The sequence below is a fragment of the Narcine bancroftii genome, chromosome 1, assembly GCF_036971445.1.
Source record: "Narcine bancroftii isolate sNarBan1 chromosome 1, sNarBan1.hap1, whole genome shotgun sequence".
NCBI classification, from domain to species: Eukaryota; Metazoa; Chordata; class Chondrichthyes; order Torpediniformes; family Narcinidae; genus Narcine; species Narcine bancroftii.
In genome coordinates this window covers 455,443,175-455,468,667 of record NC_091469.1, presented here as the reverse complement: position 1 = coordinate 455,468,667, position 25,493 = coordinate 455,443,175, and the positions used below count along the sequence as shown (strand labels likewise).

Sequence of the window (25,493 nt, the reverse complement as noted above, 5' to 3'; positions counted from 1 at the left end):
ACAGGACATCAAGCGCTGAAGAGCTGGCAGATATAAACTAACACAAAGAAGCAATTGCTGGGGAAAGTCAGCATTTCAGATGCCATTGCAGTGAATCAAATGAATATATTCTTCTGTACCAACAATGAACCAACACACATCTATTATCACCACTGCCATCCTCCAAGTTTGCATATAGGGCTAATTAATACCTTGAGATGAATAATTAAAAATGTTTCTCCAATGCCGATTGATCAATAGCAACCTCAGAACAATAGCAGTTACCGTTGGGTCCAAATCCATTTTTTTGAAAATCTTAAATTAACAAGATTATAACAATAATAACAGTAATTTATATTTAAAAAAAAAACAAGAGGCTGTGGCTGGCAGTGAGGCAGGAAGGGGGATCCAAGAGGTAGTATTGTCCAGCAGCTCAGAGATTCTTGCTCCTTGTGTGGGTGAGAATGGGCGCTGGAGGATGGGATTCAAGGAGTCATTCAAGAGGGGGAAGAGAAATGCTGTGGTAATTGGGGATAGTATAGTCAGGTGAATGGGCACTATTCTCTGTACAAGGATCATTGTTCTTATACGAGTACATGATGGTTCTGGGGCTGTACTCGCTGAAGTTTAGAAGAATCAGGAAGGGCTCTACCAAGATGCTCCAAATACTGAAAGGTTTATAGAAAGTGGACATGGAGGTGTTCCAATGGTGGGAGAATCCAGGACCAGAGGACACAGCCTCAGAATAAAAGGACATCCCTTCAGAACAGAGATGAAGAGAGAAGTCTTCAACCAGAGGGGGGCTGAATCTAGAATTAATTGCCACAGATGACTGTGGATGCCCCATCTTTGGCCAATTCTTGGTTAGTAAAGGGCATCAAAGGTTATGGAGAGAAGGCAGGAAAATGGGATTAAAAGGAAGAAAACATTTGCCGATTTGAATGGAAAAGAGTCGATGGGCCAAATGGCTTAATTTTGTTCCTATCTCCTATAGTCCAATTGAGCGAGAACCGATTATTTGAAAAGGTGCACAGAAAAGTAACAGAAGAGGCAATGGATGAATAAGTGAATGAATCTTTTATATATACTTATTTTTAGACAAGTATCTGTCATTTTACAACAGAAATACTATTAGTTTGAAGTTTTAGAGAGGGTGCTGAAGGTATGAACAGGTCAGAGGGAATATTGCTAATAGAATGAGGATGTGGGTGCTATGGGGATAAACCGTTAATAAAATAATTTGGTGATAAGGTAATGAAGGCTATTAGAAAAAGTAAAGGGGGAAGGAAGGATGCCCCCGAGTATTAGAATTCAAGAATTTTTTTGTGGTAATCCTTGGTATTGCATGCTTGCATGTAGAATGTAGTTGCTTGCTGCTAGCTGGTATGGAGGATCAGCGCTATAGGCTGACTAAGGCCGCCTTGCTTGTATATAAGTGTTCCTGTCCACTGCTCTCGGCTCAGATTGGGACTAGCCTCGTAGATGGCTAACACTGCCATTCTTGCTAATAAAAGCCTATGTTATTTGCATAACTCCTGTCAGTTCACTTTTCTAGTTTGAAATTAATTAAGATGGGATGTAGGAGTTGAAGTAGAAGCCTCATCTGAGGACTGATTGTTCAGAATTAGAGGAGGAAAGATTAAAAAAAAATGAAAGAATGGCAAAGTGGGACGGGGGCAGAGTGTATCTATCAAGATAGGAGCAAAGGGATGATGCCAAAACCTCTACTCAGGACTCAATGTACTTCCAAACTAGTACTGTAAACAGGCTGCATGGTACGATCTCCTCTTTTTGGAGAAACCAAATGTAGATTGGAGGCAATACACAAACATGCAAGGGAAACTCAGCAGGTCACACAACATTCATAGGAAATAAAGAGTAACCAATGTTTCTGGCCTGGGATCTTTGTCAGGTTTATTGCTTATATTCAGGATATATTCAGGATAATCCTGAGCTTCTACATCACATGCCAACCTGCACTGCTATAACATAACCTTGAGGAACAGCATCCCATCTTCTGTCCGAGTACATTGCAGCCTTACTTAAATTTGTGTCAGATCTGTCCTGTTCTGCCAAAGTTCATCACTGTAGCATTGGCTCAGTTTTTCCTCTATTTGCACCTGATGTTTTTCTTACCTCTGTATTTAGCAATTTTGTAAAAGGCTCTTTCTTTTGGACTGCATTCATTAGCATACCAATCCGGTGACTTCATCTGTCGCTTATCCTGTTATTGTGATGTCAACCTATCACAGATTTTCCCCATTGTCCCATCCATCTCTCCCATTCTCAGTGTGGCTTAAAACTATTGATTTACTCTCACATAACTGATAAGCATGTAGTTCTCAATGTTCAGGATCAGTTGTCCTAAGCAGCTTTTTACTAAAATGCTGCAGATCATGAATTTCTAGGTTGCTGTTTCATCATGTGATTGAAGATTCTTTTCCTTATATTGACATTAGCAGTGATCAAACTGACAGGCTCTAATTAACAAAAGATGTTGCAATCCATTGTTGGAGAGGAATCAGAAAAAGATAAATCAGAAAATGCTACAAAATTCAACAGGTCAGGTAGCATCTGTGAAAATTAAAAATATTAATGTTTCAGGTCAATGACCTAATGCAACAAGGTAATTCAAGCACAGACCATTATTGAGAAGATCTGGTTTAAAATGCATATTTCTTGCACCTAATTTTGATCAAATTCAGCAAATTTTTGCGAGGTGCTTGACATTCACCTGTCAGGAACTGTGTCAGAAATAATCAAGTTAAAATAACTCAGCAACTTGAAATGTTCTCTTTTTATAGATGATGTCTGGCTTCAGAATTCCAGTATTTTCTGTTTTCTTATAGCATTTCCAGCGTCCACAATTTTTTGTTTTAAAATTAGAACAAGTTTTTTCCCTACTTAAAAACAAAAGCAAATTAAATGTAGGCAACATAAGTGGTTGTAAGTCATTTTCACAATCATTTGTGCTTTAGTTCCTGACAGGTAGGTGAATTTCATACCCCTGCCAGTAATTTGCTGAATCAATCATAGCCATATGCCAGGTGATTTTTTTTAAAAAAAACTAAGTAATCTCATTGGCAGGTTCAGCTCACATCAGCCTACTGCCAAATGTACAAGATCTGAATTTCAAAACCGCTGGCAAAAGAACCTTTGAAGGTCAAAGTTAAATTGGCCACATAGGACATTTTACGAATGGTAATACTACCAGGTATCTTAGATTAAAGTTCAATTTTAAAGTATACAACACAATGCATAATTCTGATCAAAAAATATGGAACTATTCAAAATTGACAAAGCACAGGAACATCAAGTAAAAATAAACATTCTAACATGAGCAAAATTCAACTTTAAATATTTATTTGCAAACAATTACATTTGAATAAAAATATTCAAACCCCAATTTATAGAAAATTACATTTTTAATTTTTATAAAACTTCATTTAAGTAAATAATCAAAAATCAAGAAAGTGGCAAATATTGGAATCAAGTTAGACTTAATAGGGAGGAGGATGGCATAGAAAATCCCAAGAGGTTGGCACAATGTAAGAAGGGGATTCTAGTCTTTGCCATCCAGTTGTTGACACAGACACCTAAACATTTTTTTCAGGGCTTACACAGCTGAAGATGGAGAGGACCCTGGCAATCCACTGATCCAAGGTTCAAACTACAATCTGCACTATTAGTTTAGAACCATAGAACATTACAACATAGAAACAGGCCTCTTCAGCCCTTCTAGTCTGTGGTGAACCTTTTTTTTTGCCTAGTCCCACTGACCTGAACCCAGTCCATAGCCCTCCATACCCTTCCCATTCATGTACCTGTCCAAATTCCTCTTAAATGTTAAAATTGAGCCCACATTCACCATTTCAGTTAGAAGTGCTTTCCATACTCCCACCATTCTCTGTGTGAAGATGTCCCCCTAAATTTTTCCCCTTTCACTCTTAACCCATGTCTTCTGGTTTGTAGCTCACCTAACCTCAGTGGGAAAGCCTATTTATTCCCTCAATTTTAAATACCTCTATCAAATCTCCCCTCATTTTTCTATGTTCCAGGTTTAACCTTTCACTGTGACTCAGTTCATGAAATCCAGGCAACATCCTAGTAAATCTTCTCTGTACTCTTTCTGTCTTATTGACATCTTTCCTGAAGTTAGGTGACCAAAACTGCACATAATACTCCAAATTTGGCCTCACCAACGTCTTAAACAACTTTAACATAATATTCAATACTTTGATTTATGAAGGCTAATATGCCAAAAGCTCTCTTTACAATCCTATCCACCTGTGATGCTACTTTCAGGGAATTATGTATTTGTATTCCCAGATCCCTTTGTTCTAATATGCTCCTCAGTGCCCTACCATTCACCATGTATGTCCTTTCTTGGTTTGTCCTTCCAGAATGCAACACCTCAAACTTGTCTACATTAAATTCCAACTGCCATTTCTCAGCCCACTTTTCCAGCTTGTCCAGATCCCTCTGCAAGCTTTGAAAGCCTTCTTCGCTGTCCACTACACCACCAATTTTTTTGTCATAACCCTGAGCAAATTTTTCAAAAGTGGCACCTTTTCAGCCCGGCAGTGCCCATGCCCTTCCTGCATGGCGCTGGGGCCGGAGCTTGCCACTTAGCCATGATATCCCTCGGCCTGCCTGCAGGTGAGCGGAACATGACCTCCTCACAAATGAATGCAGCTTGTTAACCTTTGCTTTTAAGCATTCTTTTAGCGAAGGAAAGGGACGTTTCCCCCTCTGGGAGGGTGCCGCTTCCAGCCAAGCTAGCATTAAACTCTGGGCAGCTTCTTGGTTTGTCCATCGAGAGTGAACGCGCCCAGCCTTAGTTCAGAGCACCTTGCCTCTCTGCCCACAGACGCCCCCTTCCCGCAATATCACAGGGACAGGCGGTCGATGGCCGCTGTCTTAAAGTGAAAGAGGATGCATTTGGGGAGAGAGCAGTCGGGCAAGTCTGCTCATTCCGCAATGGTGGCAATAGATTAAGAGATGGGGAAGTGCAGAGAGACCTAGGGGTACTTGTACATCAGTCTCTGAAGGCGAGCATGCAGGTACAGCAGGCGGTTAAAAAGGCAAATGGTACGTTGGCCTTCATATCAAGAGGGTTTGAGTATAGGAACAAGGATACCTTACTGCAGCTGTACAGTGCCTTGGTGAGACCCCACCTGGAGTATTGTGTGCAGTTTTGGTCACCTTATCTAAGGAAGGATGTTCTTGCAATGGAGGGAGCGCAGAGGCGATTCACCAGGCTGATACCTGGAATGACTTCCGAGGAAAGATTGTGCAAATTGGGATTGTACTCCCTGGAGTTTAGAAGATTGAGAGGGGATCTCATAGAGACATATAAAATTCTGGCAGGACTGGACAGAGTGGATGCAGATGTGATGTTTCCAATGATGGGAAAATCCCGAACCCGGGGCCATGGTTTGAGGATAATAGGCAAACCATTTAGGACCAAGACGAGGAGGAATTTCTATACCCAGAGGGTGATGAATCTGTGGAATTCATTGCCACAGAGGGCAGTGGAGGCAGGTTCATTAAATGTATTTAAGAGGGAATTAGATATATTTCTTCAGTATAAGGGTATTAAAGGTTATGGAGAGAAGGCGGGGACGGGGTACTGAACTTTAAGATCAGCCATGATTTCATTGAATGGCGGAGCAGGCTCGAATGACCTACTCCTGCTCCTATCTTCTATGTTTCTATGTTTCTATGGTAGGGGTTTCCAAAGTGGTCAATATTGACAACCTGCTCCTGCCAGAAGGCCGATTTCCCTACTCCTGTCAGGCCCGGGCACCTGATGTCCCTGCTCCTGCTGGGAGCCTGAGGTGAGCAAGGTCAGAGAGAGACTTTCTAAAGCTCAGCCTAGTGGCCTGGGTGGTGGTTAATCTGGCACTGGACTACATTATTTATATAGATATATCTATAGATTTTTTTTTTTCTTTGGCTTGGCTTCGCGGACGAAGATTTATGGAGGGGGTAAATGTCCACGTCAGCTGCAGGCTCATTTGTGGCTGACAAGTCCGATGCGGAACAGGCAGTCACGGTTGCAGCGGTTGCAGGGGAAAATTTGTTGGTTGGGGTTGGGTTTTTCCTCCTTTGCCTTTTGTCAGTGAAGTGGGCTCTGCGGTCTTCTTCAAAGGAGGTTGCTGCCCGCCAAACTGTGAGGCGCCAAGATGCACGGTTTGAGGCGAGATCAGCCCACTGGCGGTGGTCAATGTGGCAGGCACCAAGAGATTTCTTTAGGCAGTCCTTGTACCTTTTCTTTGGTGCACCTCTGTTCACGGTGGCCAGTGGAGAGCTTGCCATATAACACGATCTTGGGAAGGCGATGGTCCTCCATTCTGGAGACGTGACCCACCCAGCGCAGCTGGATCTTCAGCAGCGTGGACTCGATGCTGTCGACCTCTGCCATCTCGAGTACTTCGATGTTAGGGATGAAAGCGCTCCAATGAATGTTCAGGATGGAGCGGAGACAACACTGGTGGAAGCGTTCTAGGAGCCGTAGGTGATGCCGGTAGAGGACCCATGATTCGGAGCCGAACAGGAGTGTGGGTATGACAACGGCTCTGTATACGCTTATCTTTGTGAGGTTTCTCAGTTGGTTGTTTTATCTATAGATATATCTATATATAGATATATTTATATATCTATTTATATATCTCATATATATAAATTACTACATTATTTTAGGCTACTAACATTTTGTGCGCACATTAATTTCTTTTGTGCGCTGACTGCAAAACCTATGTGTGAGCTGTGACAAATTATATCATATTTTAAATTGTATAAAGATATGTTTTTGAAGGAGATAAGATTGTGGGGGTAGTGTAGGTTACAAACAAACACTTCACAAAACAGATCTCATTGAGAATGTAAGAGCTTTGCTCAAACCAGACACTCTGGGCCCAGGTTCTTTGTAAAGACAATAAAAACTGCTTTACTAAAGGTTTTCACAAGGAGATGCAAATAGAAGAACACAAGCTCAAGAGATTTCACAAGTAGGTGTTAAATGGACTGATGCTGTGTAAATGTATTATTGTTTTGAAAGCAATAGATGAACAGGCTTGAAAGATTGGGTCCGGCACCGCAATATATCTGGTTGCAGCTTGCTGTTCTAAGAACGTCATGTGGTTTTGCAAGGGTAGGGAGGGAGAGAGAGAGTGAGAGAGAAAACTGGTTTTTGCAGTCATGGCAAGCTGGCTGCTGGTTGAAACCCCATTTTGAAGATGATTTGTGAGTTCTGAGTTCAGTCTGTTGAAAACCCTTGTGGTCCATATATTGTGGCTAGAGTTTTTCACCTGAAATAAGGAACACTGTGGTGACCTGCAGAAGAGGTTATCATTTAGAAAACCCTGATGGGGCAAGTTTCTTCGGCAAGGCACTGAAGTGGCTGATCGAAGGGAATCAGTTTGTGTGTGTCCAACGAGAAATAAATCTCTCTGAAACCAACAAGAACCTTTCTGAGCGGTAACATTTAAGCACCAGAGATTGGTGAAAATTCATAAGTGTTAAATTCTGTGCACAGTATAAGAATTGCCTGATACTGGTGAACTTGGAGGAGTGAGAAGTGAGATTGAACTGTGAATCAAATAACTTTTCTGAACTTATAAGCATTACATACAGGTGCACTTAGAATTAGAAGGATTATGTTAGGTAAGGTTAACAGTAATAAGTTAAAGTTTGATCCTATTTTTATGTTTAAAGAAAATTAAAAGTAACTTTTGTTTAAGTAACCATTTGTCTTGGTGAATTTCTATTGCCTTCCAATAAGATAATTTTGAAGACATGAATCATCAACGATGTACATTTGTATAATGCCTTTGTTGCTAGTTGGGAACATTTTCATACAAAAATGTAACACCAAATCACACAAGGAGAAAATGGAATAGACTAATCTGTCCAGGTTTTAACAAGCATTCTGGAAGAGAATTTCAGGGATTACTGCTTAGACTGCAGAAGGCTCGTGCCAACGGTTGGATTGAAGTAAGTCAAGAAATGCACAATTGATCAGAATGCAGGGACAATGCTTTCAGACATGTGGCTGGATAGTTACAGGTAAGTAGGTGGGTTAGGTAATTGAATATATATTGGAAGAAAACAATGTAGGACAAAAATCAAATGGGATACCTCCTTCAAAAGCTCGTGCAAATTGAAAGAGCTGAAGGATCCCTTTTAATGCTGCAAAATGACAAAGGTAAGAGTGTATCAAGAGCCATGAATTTGCTTCACAGTAGAAGTCTGGTTTCAAAAATAGAGAATTACTTTTAAAAATGACACTTTGTGACGCTGTAATGATTACAATTTCATTTGGCCAAGCAAACTCAAATAATGTCAAATTATTTGTTTAGCAGGATAATTGTTCCCATTGACAAACACACAAATCTATATTCCATTCGGGTTCACTAAATAGTGATAGGAGCATAAACCATCTCAAATCACCAGTGCCCCTCCCGCCACTATTTTATTCAGGGCCTGTATTGTGCTGTACATTTCTACATAATTATACACATGTACACACCAAAATTAACCTCTGCATCCAACATGCTATTCTCTGCAATTTCCGCCATCTATGTGATTCCACCACCAGACTCATCTTCCCCTCTCCACTACCTTCATGACTCGCTCTCCCCATCTTGGTTCCTATCCCTGTGTCTGCAAGAAATGCTACACTTGTGCCCAGACCTCCTCCATCACCACAATTCTGAGCCCCAAACAGTCCTTCAAAGAGAAGTAACATTTGTGAATCTGCAGGGGTCATCTACTGCATTTGATGCTCCCTTTGTGGCCTGCTCTACATCAGAGAGATTGAATGCAGACTGGGAAATTGTTTTGTTGAATGCCTTCATTCTGTCTGCTGCAATAGCGGGGACCTCCAAGTGGCCAACCATTTCAATTTTGTGCCCCACTCCCATGCCGACATGCCTGTCTATAGCCTCATGCACTGTCAAACCGAGGCCACCCATAAATTGGAGGATAAATTCCTAATATTCCATCTGGGCACTCTCAAACCAGATGGCATTAACATCAACCTCTCTGGTTTCTGTTAGGCTCCTCCCCGTCTCTCTCTCTCTGTCTCACTCTTTTCGCTTTCACTTCACCTGTATATCTGGAGGACTTATTTACTGCATCTGGTGCTCTCTTTGTGGCATTCTCTACAAAGGAGAGACTGGTCACAGACCAGATCGCTTCGCTCAGCACCTTCTCTGTGTTCACAACCACAGTAGTTCACAACCAGTGGCCAACCATTTTAATTCTGGGTCACATTCCTATGCTCACAGTGTCTGTCCCTGGCTTTATGTACTGTCCCACCCTGACCACCCACAGACTGGAGGAACACAGTATTTTCCGTCTGGACACCCTCCAGTCAGATGACATGAACATTGACTTCACTGCTTTCCATTAAACATGCTTGCCTTTTATTCCCCCTGCCCCATTTCCTGCCTTTCCAGTTCTTTCACCTACACACCCCTATCTTTCCCCACCCCCTCCCCCTCAGTGCTGCTGTCCCCTCCCTCCCTTCTCCACCTATCATTTTCTGCCCTACCACTACCCCCCGTTCCCCCTCCTACTCTTTTATTCTGACATTTGTGATGGAATATTTGGAGATGTTTTTGGGAGATAAATTGGTAAAAACTTAGAAAAGGTTACATACATACACAATAAAATAGATCTTATTTGAAATACTGAAGAATTTGTATTTGAATTTCAGTGACTTTACAGAAACTATGGAGAATGCTATGCACATTTCACAAGTAGGTGCTAATTGAAATGATGTCATGAAATGAAAAGACTATTGTCTTGGAAGAACAACCAGAGCCAGGTTGTCTGTTTTGGACCTTTTTGCAAGGCTTTTGACCTCTCTGTAAAGTGCTCTCTCAGAGGTCATTGAGGTTTCTTTACCTAAAACATCAGATGGAGCAAAAATCTAACTCCTATTGTTTGCTGGAGAAGGTCAGGGGCTTTGCAAGTGTGAGAGAGAGAGAGGTCATGCTGCTGGCAGTTTGAAACTCAGATGGAGAGAGAGACAGAAGGGAGTCTTGGACTATGTGTGACAATAAGCTCTAATAAGCCAGAAGCAGCTTGATGGAACTGAAACAGAAGCTCCAGAGTGGCGGATGACTGGAAGTGCTATCTGTCTGATGTTTCTCTTGGAATAAGTGGAACAAAAAGGCACTATGTTGTAGCCTGAAAGAAAGAGGTTATCATCTGGAGAACCCTGATGGGGCAAGTTTCATCAGCAAGACATTGAGGTGACTAATGGTGGTGCCTCAGTTGTGGAAATCCTAGAACAACACATCTCTCTCTGCAAACCTACAAGAACCTTCCTGAGCAATAAACATTTACCTTTCGAGCACCAAAGCCTGGTGTACTTTATACATGTTAAATTCTGTGCACAAGATAAGAATTGCCTGCAATCAGTGAACTTGGAAGAATGAGAAGTGAGATTGAATTGTGAACCAAAAAACTTTTCTTAAATTTACACACACATTACATACACTTTCACTTAGAATTAGAAGGGGGTTAAGTTGGGTTAGTTAATAGTGATAAGTTTGATTCGGTTTTCACGTTTAAAGATAATTAAAAACAACTTTTGTTTAAGTAACTACTTGTCATGGTGAATATCTATTACTGCTGCGTTTTGGGGTCCTTTGGGCTTGTAACAAACTTACCAGCATTTTCTCATACTTTGATGAAGGGCTCAAGCCCAAAACGTCAGTTATGTATCTCTGCTTTTGCGAAATAAAGGACACTGTTTAACCTTCCGAATTGCTCCAGCACTGTGTTTTTACTCTTCTCCCTATCTCTCTGTCTCCTTTCCTCTGGCTTCTCACCATCTTCCCCTATCACTTGCCACCTTTTTTCTCATTTCCCCTCCCATCCATATCCACCAATGACCTCTTGCCTGTGCTCCTTCCCTTTCCCCTTCTCCCCCCACCATTTTATTCAGGTACCTGCCTGCTTTTTGCCCATTCCTTGACAAAAGGCCCGAAACATTGGTTATGTATCTTTGTGACATAAAGAACACTGCATGACCTGCTGAGAATCTCCAGCACTTTAGTGTATTGAAAAATTAACTGTTAAGTCTGATCTGAAGCAATTTTAACTAGGAGATGATCCCAAGTACAAAATTTGGAATGAGTGAGGGTATCCTATGCATCAAAACCATTTCATCAATGATCATTCAAAAATAGATAAATCTCAACTTCTCAACATTATCTGTTGACTTCAAGACTGCTTATTTAGGTTCTTGATCTTTAGTATAAAAAAAGCCTTGCGTTCAGTTGCCATCTGAACATCTTTATTCAAATGTATCTGAATCAAACCTAAATCCCTGCTCAGCTACTCCCTCTGCAAATTCAAGACCATGGACTAATTTGTCAATTATCTTTCTGATTGGCAAAATTAATGGATATAACTCCTTCCTTTTTTCAACATCCAGCCCTCATTATTTTCCTTTCTTCAGTGGTTCAGCCAACTTACAATTCCACAGCTGCCGGAAGTAAACCTGCTTTACCAAAATAACCATTCAAACATCAAGTTTATTGTCACATGTACCAGGGCACAAGGAAAAACTTCCTTTTGCAAGCAGATCAGCTAGTCAACCCACACATAGTATAGAGTGCAAAGATACAGAAAGAGATCAGTTAGTACAGAACAAAGACATTTTCTTGGTACTGTGAGATTCATTCAGGTATCAGATAACAGAGCAACCATCCTCAAAGCTAATGATGAATGATTACACTCCTTTTGAGATGGGAGGAGGATGAAGAAAGTAAGACTGGGGTGGAATGTCTTTTTATATGTTGGTTGCTTTTCCAAGGCTGTGGAAAGTATAGATGGTGTTGATGAAAGGGAGGAGGATTTGTGTGATGGTCTGTGCTACATTCACAATTCTTTGCAGTTTCTTGCTGTAATGGGTGGAGCAGATCCCATACCTCACAGCAATGAATATTTTCAACAATATATCTGTAGAAGTTGTTGAGGGATGCCAATGACGTCAAAATTCCTCAGTTAGAGAAAGTAGAGGTCCTGCTGTGTTTTTTTGGCCCACACGCTAACATGTCTGGTCATTGGAACAGTTTGCTCCTAGGAACTTAAAGCTGTCTAGAATTTCCACCGAAGCACCAGTAATGCAGACAGGGGAGTGAACTCCATTCCTCTGCCAGAAATGCATGACCAGCTCCTTGCTGACGAGGGAGAGATGTTGTCCTGCAACCAAGCCACTTGTCCCACTTTCTCTCTTCTATATTTCGACTGTTATTCGAAATCCAGCTCAGGACAGGAGGGTGTCATACATTAATTTATAGGTGGATTTTGGATGGTGTTTGGCCACATGTTGTGGGTGTATAGGAAGTATAGTGGGGTTTTGAGTATGCACCCTTAGAGGGCAATGGTGTTGAGGATGATTGTGGAAGGGTACTGTCACCATTGCTCACTGACTGCAGTATGCAGAACATAGAGTCATGGATCCAATTGCAGAGGGGTGGTTGAGGCCAAGGTCAAGGTGATGGAATTATCTGGCACTGTTGCATTACAGGCAGAGCTGCAGTCAATGAATAATAATCAGCCTAAGGTGTTCTTGTTGTCCAGATGCTCCAAGTCTGACTAGGCTGGTTAGAAGTTTGGAGTTAGTGAGTCATGACCACTCTCTAAAAGCACCTCATGATGGTGGATGTCAGAGCCATCTCACTTAGACCTGTTATTAGATTTTTTTTTGCACCAGGATGACAGCGTCCCTCATGAAGCAGATACAAACTTCTGCCTCAAGTAGGGAGGGATTGAAGTGGTTCATGAATACCCCTGCTAGCTGGTCTGCACAGACTCATTTGAGCCAATCACTCTCTCAGGGTTCACTGTACAGAGGGCTGATCTGTAGTGGTGACCATGAATGCATGTGTGCCTATGGTTGAAGTGGTGTGCTCCATTGGCTCCTTGGCCTTTTGTTTGAAGCAAGTTTAGGATGCATTGTTTGTTGGGAAAGGATGCACTGTTGTTTGCTATTTTGCCTGATTTTCCTTCGTAGCCTGTGATGGTTTGCCACAAGTGCCCAATGTCTCTGAGGTTTGTCTGGATCTCGTTTGGGTTCAGTGCTGCCTTTTGGCCTTTCTGATATCATACCCAGGTTTCTCTTATGGGACTGAGTTGTCTCACCTTCTGTAGAGAGTGGAGTTACATCAGTTATGTCAGTTCAGCTATGGTTTCCAGTTGGAGAGCACACATTGGTCTCTTTGCATGCAGTTGGCTGCAAGTCTGAAGATGCTGAAAAACTTTTTTGATGAGGGTAATCAGGATCAGAATTTATTGTCATGAACAAGTCACAAGACTGTGTTTTGCAGCAGCGTCAGAGTTCAAACATTCTTATTATGGATCATCTTATAACAATAATATAGAAAAAAATTAAAACAGTTGTGCACGAAAAGTAAGACAGTGTGCTTGATTCATTGACCATTCAGGAATCTGAGTGCTGGTCTTTAGACTCCTGTACCTCCTTCCTGGTGGTAGCAGAGTGAAGAGAGCATGGCTGGGTGGGTGGGGTCTTTGAGGATAGAGGCTGCTTTTTTAAGACACCATCTCACGTAGATGTCCTCGATAGAGTGAAGTCTGGTGCCTGCAATGTCACAGGCTGAGTTAACAACCCTCTGGAGCTTTTTCTTGTTCTGAAATTTGGCACGTTCATACCAAACAGTGATGCAACCAGCCAGAATACTCTTCACAGTACATCTAACGACGTTTTCAAGAGTCTTCAGTGACATACTGAATCTCCTCAAGCACCTCACAAAGTATAGCTGCTGGGGTCCTTCTTCATAGCCCAGTACATAAGAAACAGGAGCAAGAATAGGCCATCTGACCCACTGACCTTCTCTTCCATTTAATAAGACCATGGCTAATTTGGCTGTGGACTCAGCTCCACCTACCTGCCTTTTGCCCATAACCTTCAATTTCCCTACTTTGCAAAACTCTAAAATTTATTTAAGACAGAATTAGATAATAAGGCAATCTCTATCTACAGCTTCCTTGGGCAGAGAATTCCACACATTCACTATCTCAGGGAAAAGTATTTCTTCATCTCCACCTGAAATCTACTTCCCCATAAAGATGCATTCGTTCTAGCCTATCCTACTGTTGGTAACAACTTTCCTGTCTATCTCATCTATCCCTTCAAATTTTTACTTTTTCCAATCAGATCCCATTTCATTCTTCTGAATTCTAGTGAGTATAGTACCAGGGGACTCAATCTCTCCTCATAAACTACTTCATATTTTGAATCAACCTAATGAAAAATTTCTGCACCATCTTCAAAGTCTTGTATATTCTTCCTCAAGTAAGGAAACCAGAAGTTCACAATACTCCAGGTATAGCTCACCAATACCTGCGGCAGCAGAACCTCCCTGCTCTTAAATTGAATCCATCTACCAATGAAGTCATAAATTCAATTTGCCTTCTTGATTACCTAGTGCATCTGCAAACCAACTTTTAGTGATTCATGCACGTAATGCCAAGTCCCTCTCTGTAACAGCATGTTGAATCTTTCACTATTTAAATAATAATCTGATCAACTACTTTTTCTTCCAAAGTGACATTTACCAATATTGGACTCCATCTGCCAGACCCTTACCCATTCACTTTACCGATCTATATCACTCTGCAGAGTCTCCACATCCTCTGCACAATTTTCTTTTCTATTGAGTGCCATCTGCAAATTTAGATACATGATGCTCCATCCCACTTTCCAATTGATTGGTGTAGAAACAAGCACTTGATTTGGTATAATTATGGTTCCTTATCACTGAAATACTGAAGCCAAATGTACTATTTTACTACTACTCTGGGTGAGATTAGTTAATTCAATTTAAATCAAGACTAGGATCTGATTGTTTTCATTTAAATGCTAAAACACAGAATGGTGCTTTTTTTTCTATATTGATGTTACCAGTTTGAAAGTTACTTTTTTTCAGGCTTTGCCATTTTAGAAACTGTTTCACATAAGAAAGCAACAAAGCTTCTTTTAACCAAATGACAACTAAAATAAACAGCATAGCTGGTTTCTTTTCTTACCTGATAGCTCAGTGGTATTGACTTGAGAATGAAATAAAAGCAGATTCCTATCTTGCAAGGCAACAGGTCCTGCCAATGAGGCTTTACAATAGATCTGCAAGAGGGTTACAATTAAATAAAATATAGATTACTGCATGCAAAAGCAAAGAGAAAGCTCAATGCAAGATTTTGATATTATTAATTTAAGGACAGGGTGGTTTTGTTCCATTTTTTCTATTCCATTAGGTAAAATCATAGTTAATCAGATTTGGAGAATAGATGCTGAATAGAGAAATCAATGAGAGTTTTTCCACGTCAGGCTATCAGTCATTGAGTGAAAGCATGCCATTTTTTCAATATGGAGATACACAGCAAGCAATTAATTTTTTTCCCCAACTCTGGAAAGTGGGTGAATGGTCTCAAAAAAAACTTGAGCAGACAGGAGGCAGTGGATGGATGGGCGAGGAATAGCAAACTAAGGGAGGAAGTCAAGAGCAGGCAAATCAGTGGACAGGGCAAGAGTGGACAGCAAGGTTGTGAATGTATGAGAAAGAAAGACAGAGGGAGCGCATGAGAGAAAAACTGCGAACTCAGAGGGAGTGGGATAAAAAAAAAGATTGTCCTCATATTCCTGAGTTTGAGTTACCCATGTGGGAAAAATAAGTAGCAGAAAAGATTGACAGAGGAGGGGGAGAGTGGTCAAATAGACAAGAGTGGTATAGCCATTGCCCCACAATATGGATTAGGGATGAACGAAGTGGAAAAAAGAGGTGTGCCAAGATCATGAAGAGGTTGAGTAGGTGAAATTCGCAGTTCAGAAATGAGTAATGGAACAGTAAATGTGTGGTCCATCTCACCAATCAATTTGCTGGTCCAAGGAGTTACAAATGGAATTTGACTGACAAGTACAAGTTGTTGAACTTTGGTTGGTCAAACCAGGGTAGGACTTGGACAATGAATCTCAGGGCCCTGGTAAGCATTGTAAAAAAGAGAGATTTAAGGTTACAGCTGCATAGTTCATTGAAAATAGCAACTCAAGTGGACATGGCATTGTCCTTTATTGGGACCCATATTGACAGTAAAAACCACACATGGAAAACTGCATGCAGTTCTGGTCACCTAGCATGGACATCAATAAATTGGAAGGGTTGCAGAGGAGATTCAGCATGATGTTGCCAGAACTAGATAGCCAATGGCAAGTATTTAAAGATCACATGGAGGAACTTCAAAAACTGCACATCCCTGTTTGCTGCAAAATAAAACAGGAAAGGCAGCTCAGCTGTGGCTAATGAGAGAAATCAAGGATAACTTCAAACCAAAGAAAGGACATAGAAATTGGTTGGGAAAAAAAAGCAGAAAACCCAAGGATTGGGAGAAATTTACACAAAACAGGTGTTGACAGATTTCTGGGCATTAAAAGGGAATCGAGGAATATTGGGTTGGCACAGGAAAATGGCATCAAGATGAATCAACAGCCGAGCAAACTCAAAAGGTCAAATCACTGAAGATTTTTTTTCCAGCCACCGTTCTAATTTATTAAGATTATTTAACTTTATAATTTTTCTGAACTATTCTAGCCCCAATTCCTTAAATGACATCAGAACACATACAAGACAAGGAAATAGATATGAATTTAATTTTAATCTTTAACTTCAGTTATAAATAATTAATAATTATTTGTCATTCTTGAACATAACAATCAAGAAATGTTTCAATTAAACTATATCAAGTTACCTTTCATTTTTCTCAGGAGGGCCACCTTTCCCTTCATCTGCAGTCTTGCCACTTGATTTCTTCTTTTTCTCTCGCTTCTTTCTGCTTAGAAGGTCATCCTGAAAGGAAGGAAAGAAAAACAAGATTACGTGACTACCAAAGTGAGTTATTTGTATGCTACCATTCAATATATCAAAATAAAAATGTCCAGCCACTTCTTTGCAAATGAATGAGATTGTGTACCAAAGAAAATCTAACAAATATAAGTGATTAAGGACCAATTTAGATCATCACACGCACTTCCATTGCAATGTCATCTATAAGTTGAAATTCTTGAGCTCACTTTCCTCAAACCACTACAATCCTTACCCCCACCACAGTTTCCAGACTCACCAGCATTAATAAGAATAGTAAAATATCCTGTCATATTTTCAAAAGGGTATAAAAGAATATCAAGTTTCAATTTTGTTGCCAGAAAGGTGAATAACATCTTTTTTTGCAAGAGAAGAAAATAATCCCGGGTGACAAAGATAAATAATCCTGGGGGTACATATTGGCTATCTATTCAAACCTCTCAGTTAAATTTTATCCAATATCAAGCATCAAGAATAGTTGCCACAATTAAATTAAAGTTACATCTATGTTGGGGAACTGACTGATGCTAATAATTATTAACTTATTTTATATGAGTGATGTTCTAATACTATTAGACAAGGTTAAAAACAACACCAGGATTTTCTTCATTTGGACATCAAGTGCTACCCAGAGGGTCAGTGAGCATTCCTCTAAATAGTGGCTGTTTTTATAATTCTGATATATTAAAACTTCCCATTTAGTTGTGAAAAACTGATGAATTGTCAGACCAGAATCCTGCATTTCAACTTTGAGAAAAATTCTGATTAAGGGTAGGAAAAGAAAAAAAAATCCAAAGAGTGGACTTTATAGTTGTGTAAATATACTGCATGCAATGGCTTTAGTCTTGCAGTTTTGGCAGTGATATGGTCCAGCACGTTGCATATTTATATCATTAAGATACCAAGATGGTAGTGTTTCTATAGCTGCTGTTACACAATGTCAGTTGTGGATCCAGAAGAGCAGAGAAGGATAGGTCATCTTTCTGTGCTGCTCGGCTGGGTGCCATCGCCCAGCCCTCTTGCCCAAATGTTCCCATACAGATTTAAACTGCATGTCGAACAGGGTGGGGGGCAGCAGTTTTTACAATATCCTTGGAGGTCCATTCCAAAAATGACAACATCCATGTTCAAAAGCCCAGTACTTGAATTTGTAGGTAGGTTCTGGATGGCAGCATACCAGCACAGGGCAACAGAGTAGCAGAATTCTTCCTTCTCCACCACCACCCCACCCCCTCACCCTACCCCACCACCACTGAGAAGGAGAACCTTGTTAGGAAACAAAGCAGCATACCTGAAAAAAGCTCAGTAGGTGAAGATCTCATAACAGGCTGCAGGCCACTGGCAACCAGTTGTGGGAACCAGGTATTAAGTCCAGAATTTGTGAGGGTGCCAATGGCTAGCAGGGCTCCCAAGAGCCCTCAGACACTAGGTGCTTTCAAACTACCTTGTAAAATGGGGTTAACTAGGCAATTTTCCCAGTTAGCAGCCCACTCACAAGGCAGCTTGAAAGGGTGCGACCCGGTCAGTGTCGTCCAAAGGCAACCAGGTTCCTGCCCTACCTTGGGAGTAGTCAGGGAACCCAGTTAAACTGACTCAGAACGCGTTGACTGGTGGCTTGAACAGCAAAATGGCTGACTTGGTTACTTCTGTGACGTTAGTGCTTACGTGCTGGCATCATAAGGAAACCCCGGCTGAAGTGGCTACGATGATTGGGGGAAAAGAGAGGAAGAGGTCACTGCCATGGAGAGGAGAGGACAATGTCATGAGGGAGAGAGGTCGCTGCCATGGGGGAGAGGAGTGGGGTCGGCTTCCACAGGGGCAGAGGGGTCAGCTGCTATGGGTTGGGCGGGGGGGTGAAATGCACAAAGCCACCATGACTATCCCTCACAAGTCCATGGATTTCCAAATGTGAGTAAATCTTATCACTAAGAATCTTTTCCTGTAATTTCCCCACTATTGATAATTGGTTCACTGATCTAGAATGTTCTGGGTTGTCCCTATTGCCCTTCTTAAAGAAATAACTAACATTAAGCTATTCTCTTGTCCTCTGGGACCTCACCCGTGGGTAAAAAAAAATACAAAGATCTCTATCAAGGCCCCAGCAATCTTCTCTCTCGCTTTTCTCAATAGCATAGGACCAAGACCATTACAGAACAGTACCAGCCCTTCAGCCCATGATGTTGTGCTGACATATGGAAACCAACTCCTCAACAATCTAATTTTTCCCATAACCCTTTATCTGTTCCCATATTCATGGGCCTATCTAGGGGTCTTTTGCATTTCACTATTGTACCAGCCTTCACCACCAACACCAGAAATGCATTCCAGACACCCATCCCTTTCCAAGATAAAACTTACCTCTGACATCTCCCCGCAAATTTCCTCCACTCACATTAAACAGATGTCTTTTGGTATTGCTATTATTGCCCAAGAAATAGGAACTAGCTGTCCACCCTATCTGGGCTCTTTATAATCTTACATAACTCTATTAAGTCACCTGTCATCCTTCATCATTCTAAAAAGAAAACCCTCTCAGTCACATTTTCCAATCTAGGCGACATCCAGGTAAATCTCCTTTTCACCCTCTCCAAAGCATCTACATCTACACCAGAAGACATATTTATTTTTAATGTTCTTAAAAAAAAAACATCACCTCCTTCTAAGTATTAAACTGTCCTTCTTGATCTCACTAGGCCCTTATCCTTCTTCTTCGTGAATCCCAATGTAAAGTATCCATTTAGTATTTTGACAATTTTTCTGCCTCCAAGCATAAATACCTGCCTTCATCCTTTTAGTACATACCCTCTCCCTTACTTTGTTTATGTATAAAATAACTTGAAGTTCTACTTCATCTCACTTGCCAAAAAAAATTTATGGTCCTTTTTAGTCCTCCTAATTCCTGGTTTAAAGTTTTCTTCTGCTTCTTTTATATTCCTCAAGAGCCTTGCCAATATTTCCAAAAAACTACATTTACAACAACCATCATCCAGGCAAAGGTGATTTGTTAGTATTATTGTACAAGTCCCTCTGTGTTGATAATATTGATCTTTCCTCAAACAAATTAATAGCATGTCTGTGACTGTTACTTTTACAGTGAAGATGATGTGTGGATAACAAAAGTCCTCTGGCTCCAGGTAAATTATTATTGGCTGTGTTTGGGTCATGTTTTAATCTTTAATTGATCACTGATATAGATTATAAATATTCTAGATGAGGGAACTATGTATAATTCTTCTAGGTTGGTGAATGATATAAAACCAATTGTGGAAAGTAAAGTGTAAAGAGGTTACAAAGTGACTGCAAAAGGATATCAAAATTTTAAATTATTAGACTAGCCTAATATGTGAAATGAATAAGAAAAACAGAACTTTATTGTTTAAAAGTATGAGATAATGAATGGAGCAGTATATTGAGCCACCAAGCATCTCTTTATTCCCTTTATACATACAGTAAAATTTCCTTTATCCAGAATTCAATCAACAGGAAACTCAAACAACAGGCAAAAAAGAGAAAATAAATAATTTTTTTAAAAATCTCTCATAATTAAGTTGGACCCCACTGGGAAACAATGAGACTTCATTGGACAGATGCAGGTTTGTTCCCTGAACTTGTAATGCCCCTCAATGCATGCTCATTCTTTTCACTGTCGCCACTTGCGTGGAAGAGAGTCGGGTTAGGGTTAGGAAGGTGCATTGAAGGCCGGACCAGGACACTTCCATGGAGGGAAGTCGGGTTGTCAGCTCAAGGAAGGTGCACCAAGGGCCTGACTGGGACACTTACGTGGAGGTGAGTCGGATTGTTAGTGCAAGGAAGGTACGCCATGGCCCTTTATGGGACACTTGCTGGGTGAGTTGGGTTATTAGCATGAGGAAAGTGAGCTGAGGGTCTGACCAGGACACTTCCGTGGAGGTAGACCTGACTGGGACAATTACGTGAAGGTGACTCAAGTTAAGCCAAGGACAAGGAAACATGAATGGACGCATGTCAAGCTGTGCCGAAGGCCTGACCGGGACACTTGCTTGGAGGGGAGTCGGATTGCACCAGGACACCAGGATTTAGCGAGAGTCACCCCAGCCGCTGGTTAGCATGGTTAATGTAGCGACTAGAACAAAGCTGTTACAGCGCCCACGACCGGGGTTCAAATTTACATTTAAACTTTGTATGTTACGGGAATTACTTAATTAAAGACTACAATAATGAATTTTTTTTCAAATTACTTTACATTTTGTAGTCTTTTGTCTTTTAAATGTTGTATTAATGCACGTGTATTAGGCATTGGAAGAGTATGTATACCAGTCAACCGTAAAATTCACATAACCAACATCAGCGATTCCCATAGGTGTCAGATAATGGGGATTTTATTGTATATATTCTTTTAACAACTGTTAGAATTTAATGGCATGTGAAACTCTAAAAGAAACATTTGGATGCAAATATTCATCACTGTAATTGTTTTCTGAATACAGACAAACCCCACTTTACACGACAAATTTGTCCCAATTTTCACTCACATAAAATGAATCCGCATTAATTAATAGAATCAATGGGAATAATTACAATGAATCTCCTTCCTTTCAGATCATCCATCAAGACTTATAAAAATGTGTTTTACTAGCTGCATATAATACCAAAACTGTTATGGTTAATAAAAATAATTATGATATTTTTCATTTAGTTCATAATGATATCTTAACTAAACTATTTCTTAGAAAAATTTTGTCCGAAGTTGATTGCACAGGTTTTGATTCTTTTTCTCTCATTATACAATTTCCTATAGCTAGCGATCACTTTTTCTAAATTGCTGCGGACCTCAATGCTTCTTTCCATGTTAGGATCAACAATTGGATAAAAATTTTTGGTGGTTTCAATGTTCAAATCATTTTTGAAAAACTTCTGGAAATTTTGTTGCAGCAATTTTACATTACTGGCAGCTTCCCCTGGAATTCTTACCTTGTGAAAACTTGTTCAATGTTTAAAGCCATCAACCCATCCTAAACTTCCAGCAAAAGTTTCTATATCCCCTTGAAATTTATTTTCTTTAAACATTGAAAAGATATTTAAAGCTTTGGTTTGAATGTTTTGTGTACAAAGTAGTATTCGCTTTTGGTTACAATCTTCAATCCAAAGATGAAGTAGCCGTTCCATTTCAATCATTAATGGACTGCTGTTTCGAATAATTTCCATGCTTAGAGAAACTGATCAACTTTACCTTGTTCTTCATATTTGTGCTTCTTGCTTATAAAATTGTGGGTACTATTGACTCATTGTAGCCCAGATTGTGTCCAATTTTCACATTGCTGGCAACGTCTTCGTGTCGTTTAATAACTTCATATCTTTCTTCTAAAGTAATTACTTTTCTTTTCCTTTTAATATCACTGTCAGATTCTTTTATCCTTATTTAATAGGGGGCACAAACTGAGCCTGACTGTCATTTGCACATATCTTATTTAGGGCTGTTCACACGATCTACTTGTAACTCGAGTTTTCCAGAAATTTCCAGAGAAATCTTGCGGCAATTGAATAATTACATGCGTAAAACAGGAAACGGTCACAGTTTAGTAAATCACGGAAAGTGAATTTCGCATTGACTGAAGTAGCAAATAGCGGGGTTTGTCTGTATTGTGCAATATTACAAACATACAAATCTTTAGTATGGGTCTCTAACAATGCAAAAATATTGAGTCCTTATCAAGTAAAGCCTTATAGAAATAGATCTATTATTGAGCAGATTTGGTACGTCACCAAAGACTTTCGCAAATTATGGCATGGGGAGCTGTGACAGAGTATATAGATATGTTTCTGGGAGATAAATTGGGGCAGGTTTTTTTAGTGTAGGTCACATACAAACACTTTAAAATAGATTTTATTTAAAATACTGGAGCTCTGCTTATGCTAGACATGTCGGCCCCTGGGCCTCTGCAAAAGCTTTGGAGAGTGCCCAAGAGGCTTCACTAATGGACTGTTGTTTACAAAAAGGCCACAGATGAAATATCTTGCTGGAGCCGCATTCTCTGGAGAAGAACTTGCTGTTCTAGGAGGGTCATGTGATTTTTGCAAGCAGAGAGAGTAAAACAGGTTTTCTCTCAGAGAGAGAGAGAGGGGGAGAGAGACACAGAGATCAGTTCTGCAGTTTTATAGTCAGCAGCAGCAGCTGGGACTGGAACAGGACAAGCTTGTGGAAAACCCCATTTGGAAGACAGGTTGTGAGTGCTTAGTTCAGGCTGGACAAAGCACTTGTGGTTCATCTGAGAGGAGAGGACTGGCTGTTTAATGCTTCACTTGAAATAAGATAAATAAAAAGGAACTCTGTGGTAACCTGAAAGAGGTTATCATCTGGAGAACCTTGAGGGAGCAAGTTTCTTCAGCAGGACAGTGAAGTAGCTGATTAAAAAGGAATCAGTTGTGGGTGTCCAGCGTACAACAATTTTCTCTCTGAAAACTGACAAGAACCTTCCTGAGTGGTAACCATTTACCTTTCAAGCACCAAAGCCAGGTGAACTTTATAAATCTTAAATTTTGTGCCCAGTATAAGAATTGCCTGCAACCAGTGAACTTGGAGGAATGAGAAGTGAGATTGGACAATGAACCAAAGAACTTTCCTAAACTTAAACACACATACATTACATAAATGTGCGCTTAAAATTAGAAGGGGGTTAAGTTACTTTAGTTAAGTCAACAGTGATAAGTTAAAATGTGATTCTGTTTTCATGTTTAAAGATAATTAAAAGCAACTTTTGTTTAAGTAACCATTTGTCTTGGTGAATATCTATTGCTGCTGGATTTTGTGGTCCTCAGGACTCGTAACAGAGCATTCTGTCTGGTTGTATCGCAGTCTGGTATGCAGGTGCCAATGCACAGAACTGGAAAAAGCTACAGTGGGTTGTAAACTCTGCCAGCTTCATCATGGGACATTGGTCTTCACCACTCCATTAACAACATCTTTAAGAGACTGTGTCTCAAGAAAGCAGCCTCTATCATCAAGGATCCCCACCACCCAGACCATGTCCTTTTCTCACTGCTACCATCAGGAATGAGGAACAGAAGGCTGAATAATATGCACCTAATGTTACAAACACAGCTTCTTCCCCTCCACCATCAGATTTCTGAATGGACAATGTACATATAGACAATACCTTCCTTTCTTCCTCTTTTTGCATTATTTATTTTTAAATACTGTATTTATGGAACCATAGTTTATTGCAATCTTGCACCTGTAATGTGCAATATTGCTGCCACAAAACAACAAATTTCGTGATGCATGTTCATGACAATAAACCTGATTATTTTCAGAATATCAAAACTGAGTAAAAATATTTTAACTTTTACAACAATTTGACATGAACTTACCAATTGTTTTTCAAAGTAAATTGACCAAACCACAGCATAATGGCCCACAGTCAGAATAATGAAAAGGAGCAGTGAAAGTTCCACATTGCTCATCTTCCTCACTCTCCGATAGTAGAAAACAGGCTGTCGCCAATCTGGCAATCCATTTTCCAAAACCTCATTGTATCTGCAATAAACAAATGCAACAATGAAACATTTGCTGTGAATTAGGAATACAGTAAAATTCAGTAGTCTTAATTCAAATGGAAGCATCATGTAATATTTCAGTTAATTGCAACATTTGCATCGATATTTGACTATATTAAATAGGTATGGTAATTTAATTAAATTCAATGTTTATTTTTATAGCTTTCTTTACAAGAATCTTTTGTGCTGTGGCAAGCAAGACTTTTGGTATGCACGTACCATGTGTATGAGAAAAAGCATTATTATCATGAGTAAGGTGAGGTTATTATTTACAGATGCACCAAACCTCTTACTTGCTATGGCCAAACAGGTATGTAAAAGGCACCAACTACAACTGTATACATTAAATTACCACAATAAGCCAAGACAGAAAAAGAGATAGATATAAAAGGATAGATATACAAATACTGTTGTAGTCAGTGAAAGAAAAAAATGACATTTCACTAGTGCAAACAGGAACGTCTGACATGAGTACATAACCTGACTAAGCCCGTACCTCACCTAGAAGCTAATTCTCTATGAATTTGCTCATGATTGCTCAAAGTTGTTTCTTTTTTAAAATCCAATTCTGGACCATTTAAAGCAAAAAGTATCATGACCAGGTGGACTGTGACATTGTTCAAGGTCAATATGACGATGGCAATTTTACCATTACAGGACAGATACAAGACAATGCACTGCAACAGAGATGATACATCCACCATATGTGTACACAAAATAAGTCTTCTAATAACTGCATCCTCCTTGTGTATTCATTGATTATGTGCCCAATGTTAATCTTCCTTTATTCATGTAAATTTGTTTAATTTTTAACATTTTACTTGGACCACTCAACCAAGCAATGTTAGGCCATTACAGAATATCGTTCAGCTTCATGTAGGTCAAACCAAGTAAAGAATCTACAGAGATCATCAATGAACCTATCAAGTGAAAATGCTAGAGATAAGACAAGAGGGAGTCAGCACAATTTAGTTTTCAGTTCCACTAGAAGGGATCATCTGTGGACAAAATGTTTTTAATTAGAAAACATCGCTTTGCTGTTGTAATAAATGACAAGATTAATCACTCTCCATGTACTATATT

At 40.0% G+C, this 25,493-nt stretch overlaps 1 protein-coding gene across 3 annotated transcripts in view; it reads right to left on the bottom strand.

The window, feature by feature from the left end:
* Positions 1–25,493, bottom strand: part of dnajc1 (DnaJ (Hsp40) homolog, subfamily C, member 1) — a 202,755-nt gene that overhangs the window by 89,871 nt on the left and 87,391 nt on the right. For all 3 annotated transcript variants that reach the window (XM_069914637.1, XM_069914638.1, XM_069914636.1), the window contains exons 4-6: positions 24,225–24,390; positions 16,765–16,862; positions 15,052–15,145 (exon numbers count right to left, since the gene is read on the bottom strand). In XM_069914637.1, the coding sequence (XP_069770738.1) occupies positions 15,052–15,145; positions 16,765–16,862; positions 24,225–24,390 (358 nt within the window). The remainder of the gene's footprint in view (positions 1–15,051; positions 15,146–16,764; positions 16,863–24,224; positions 24,391–25,493) is intronic.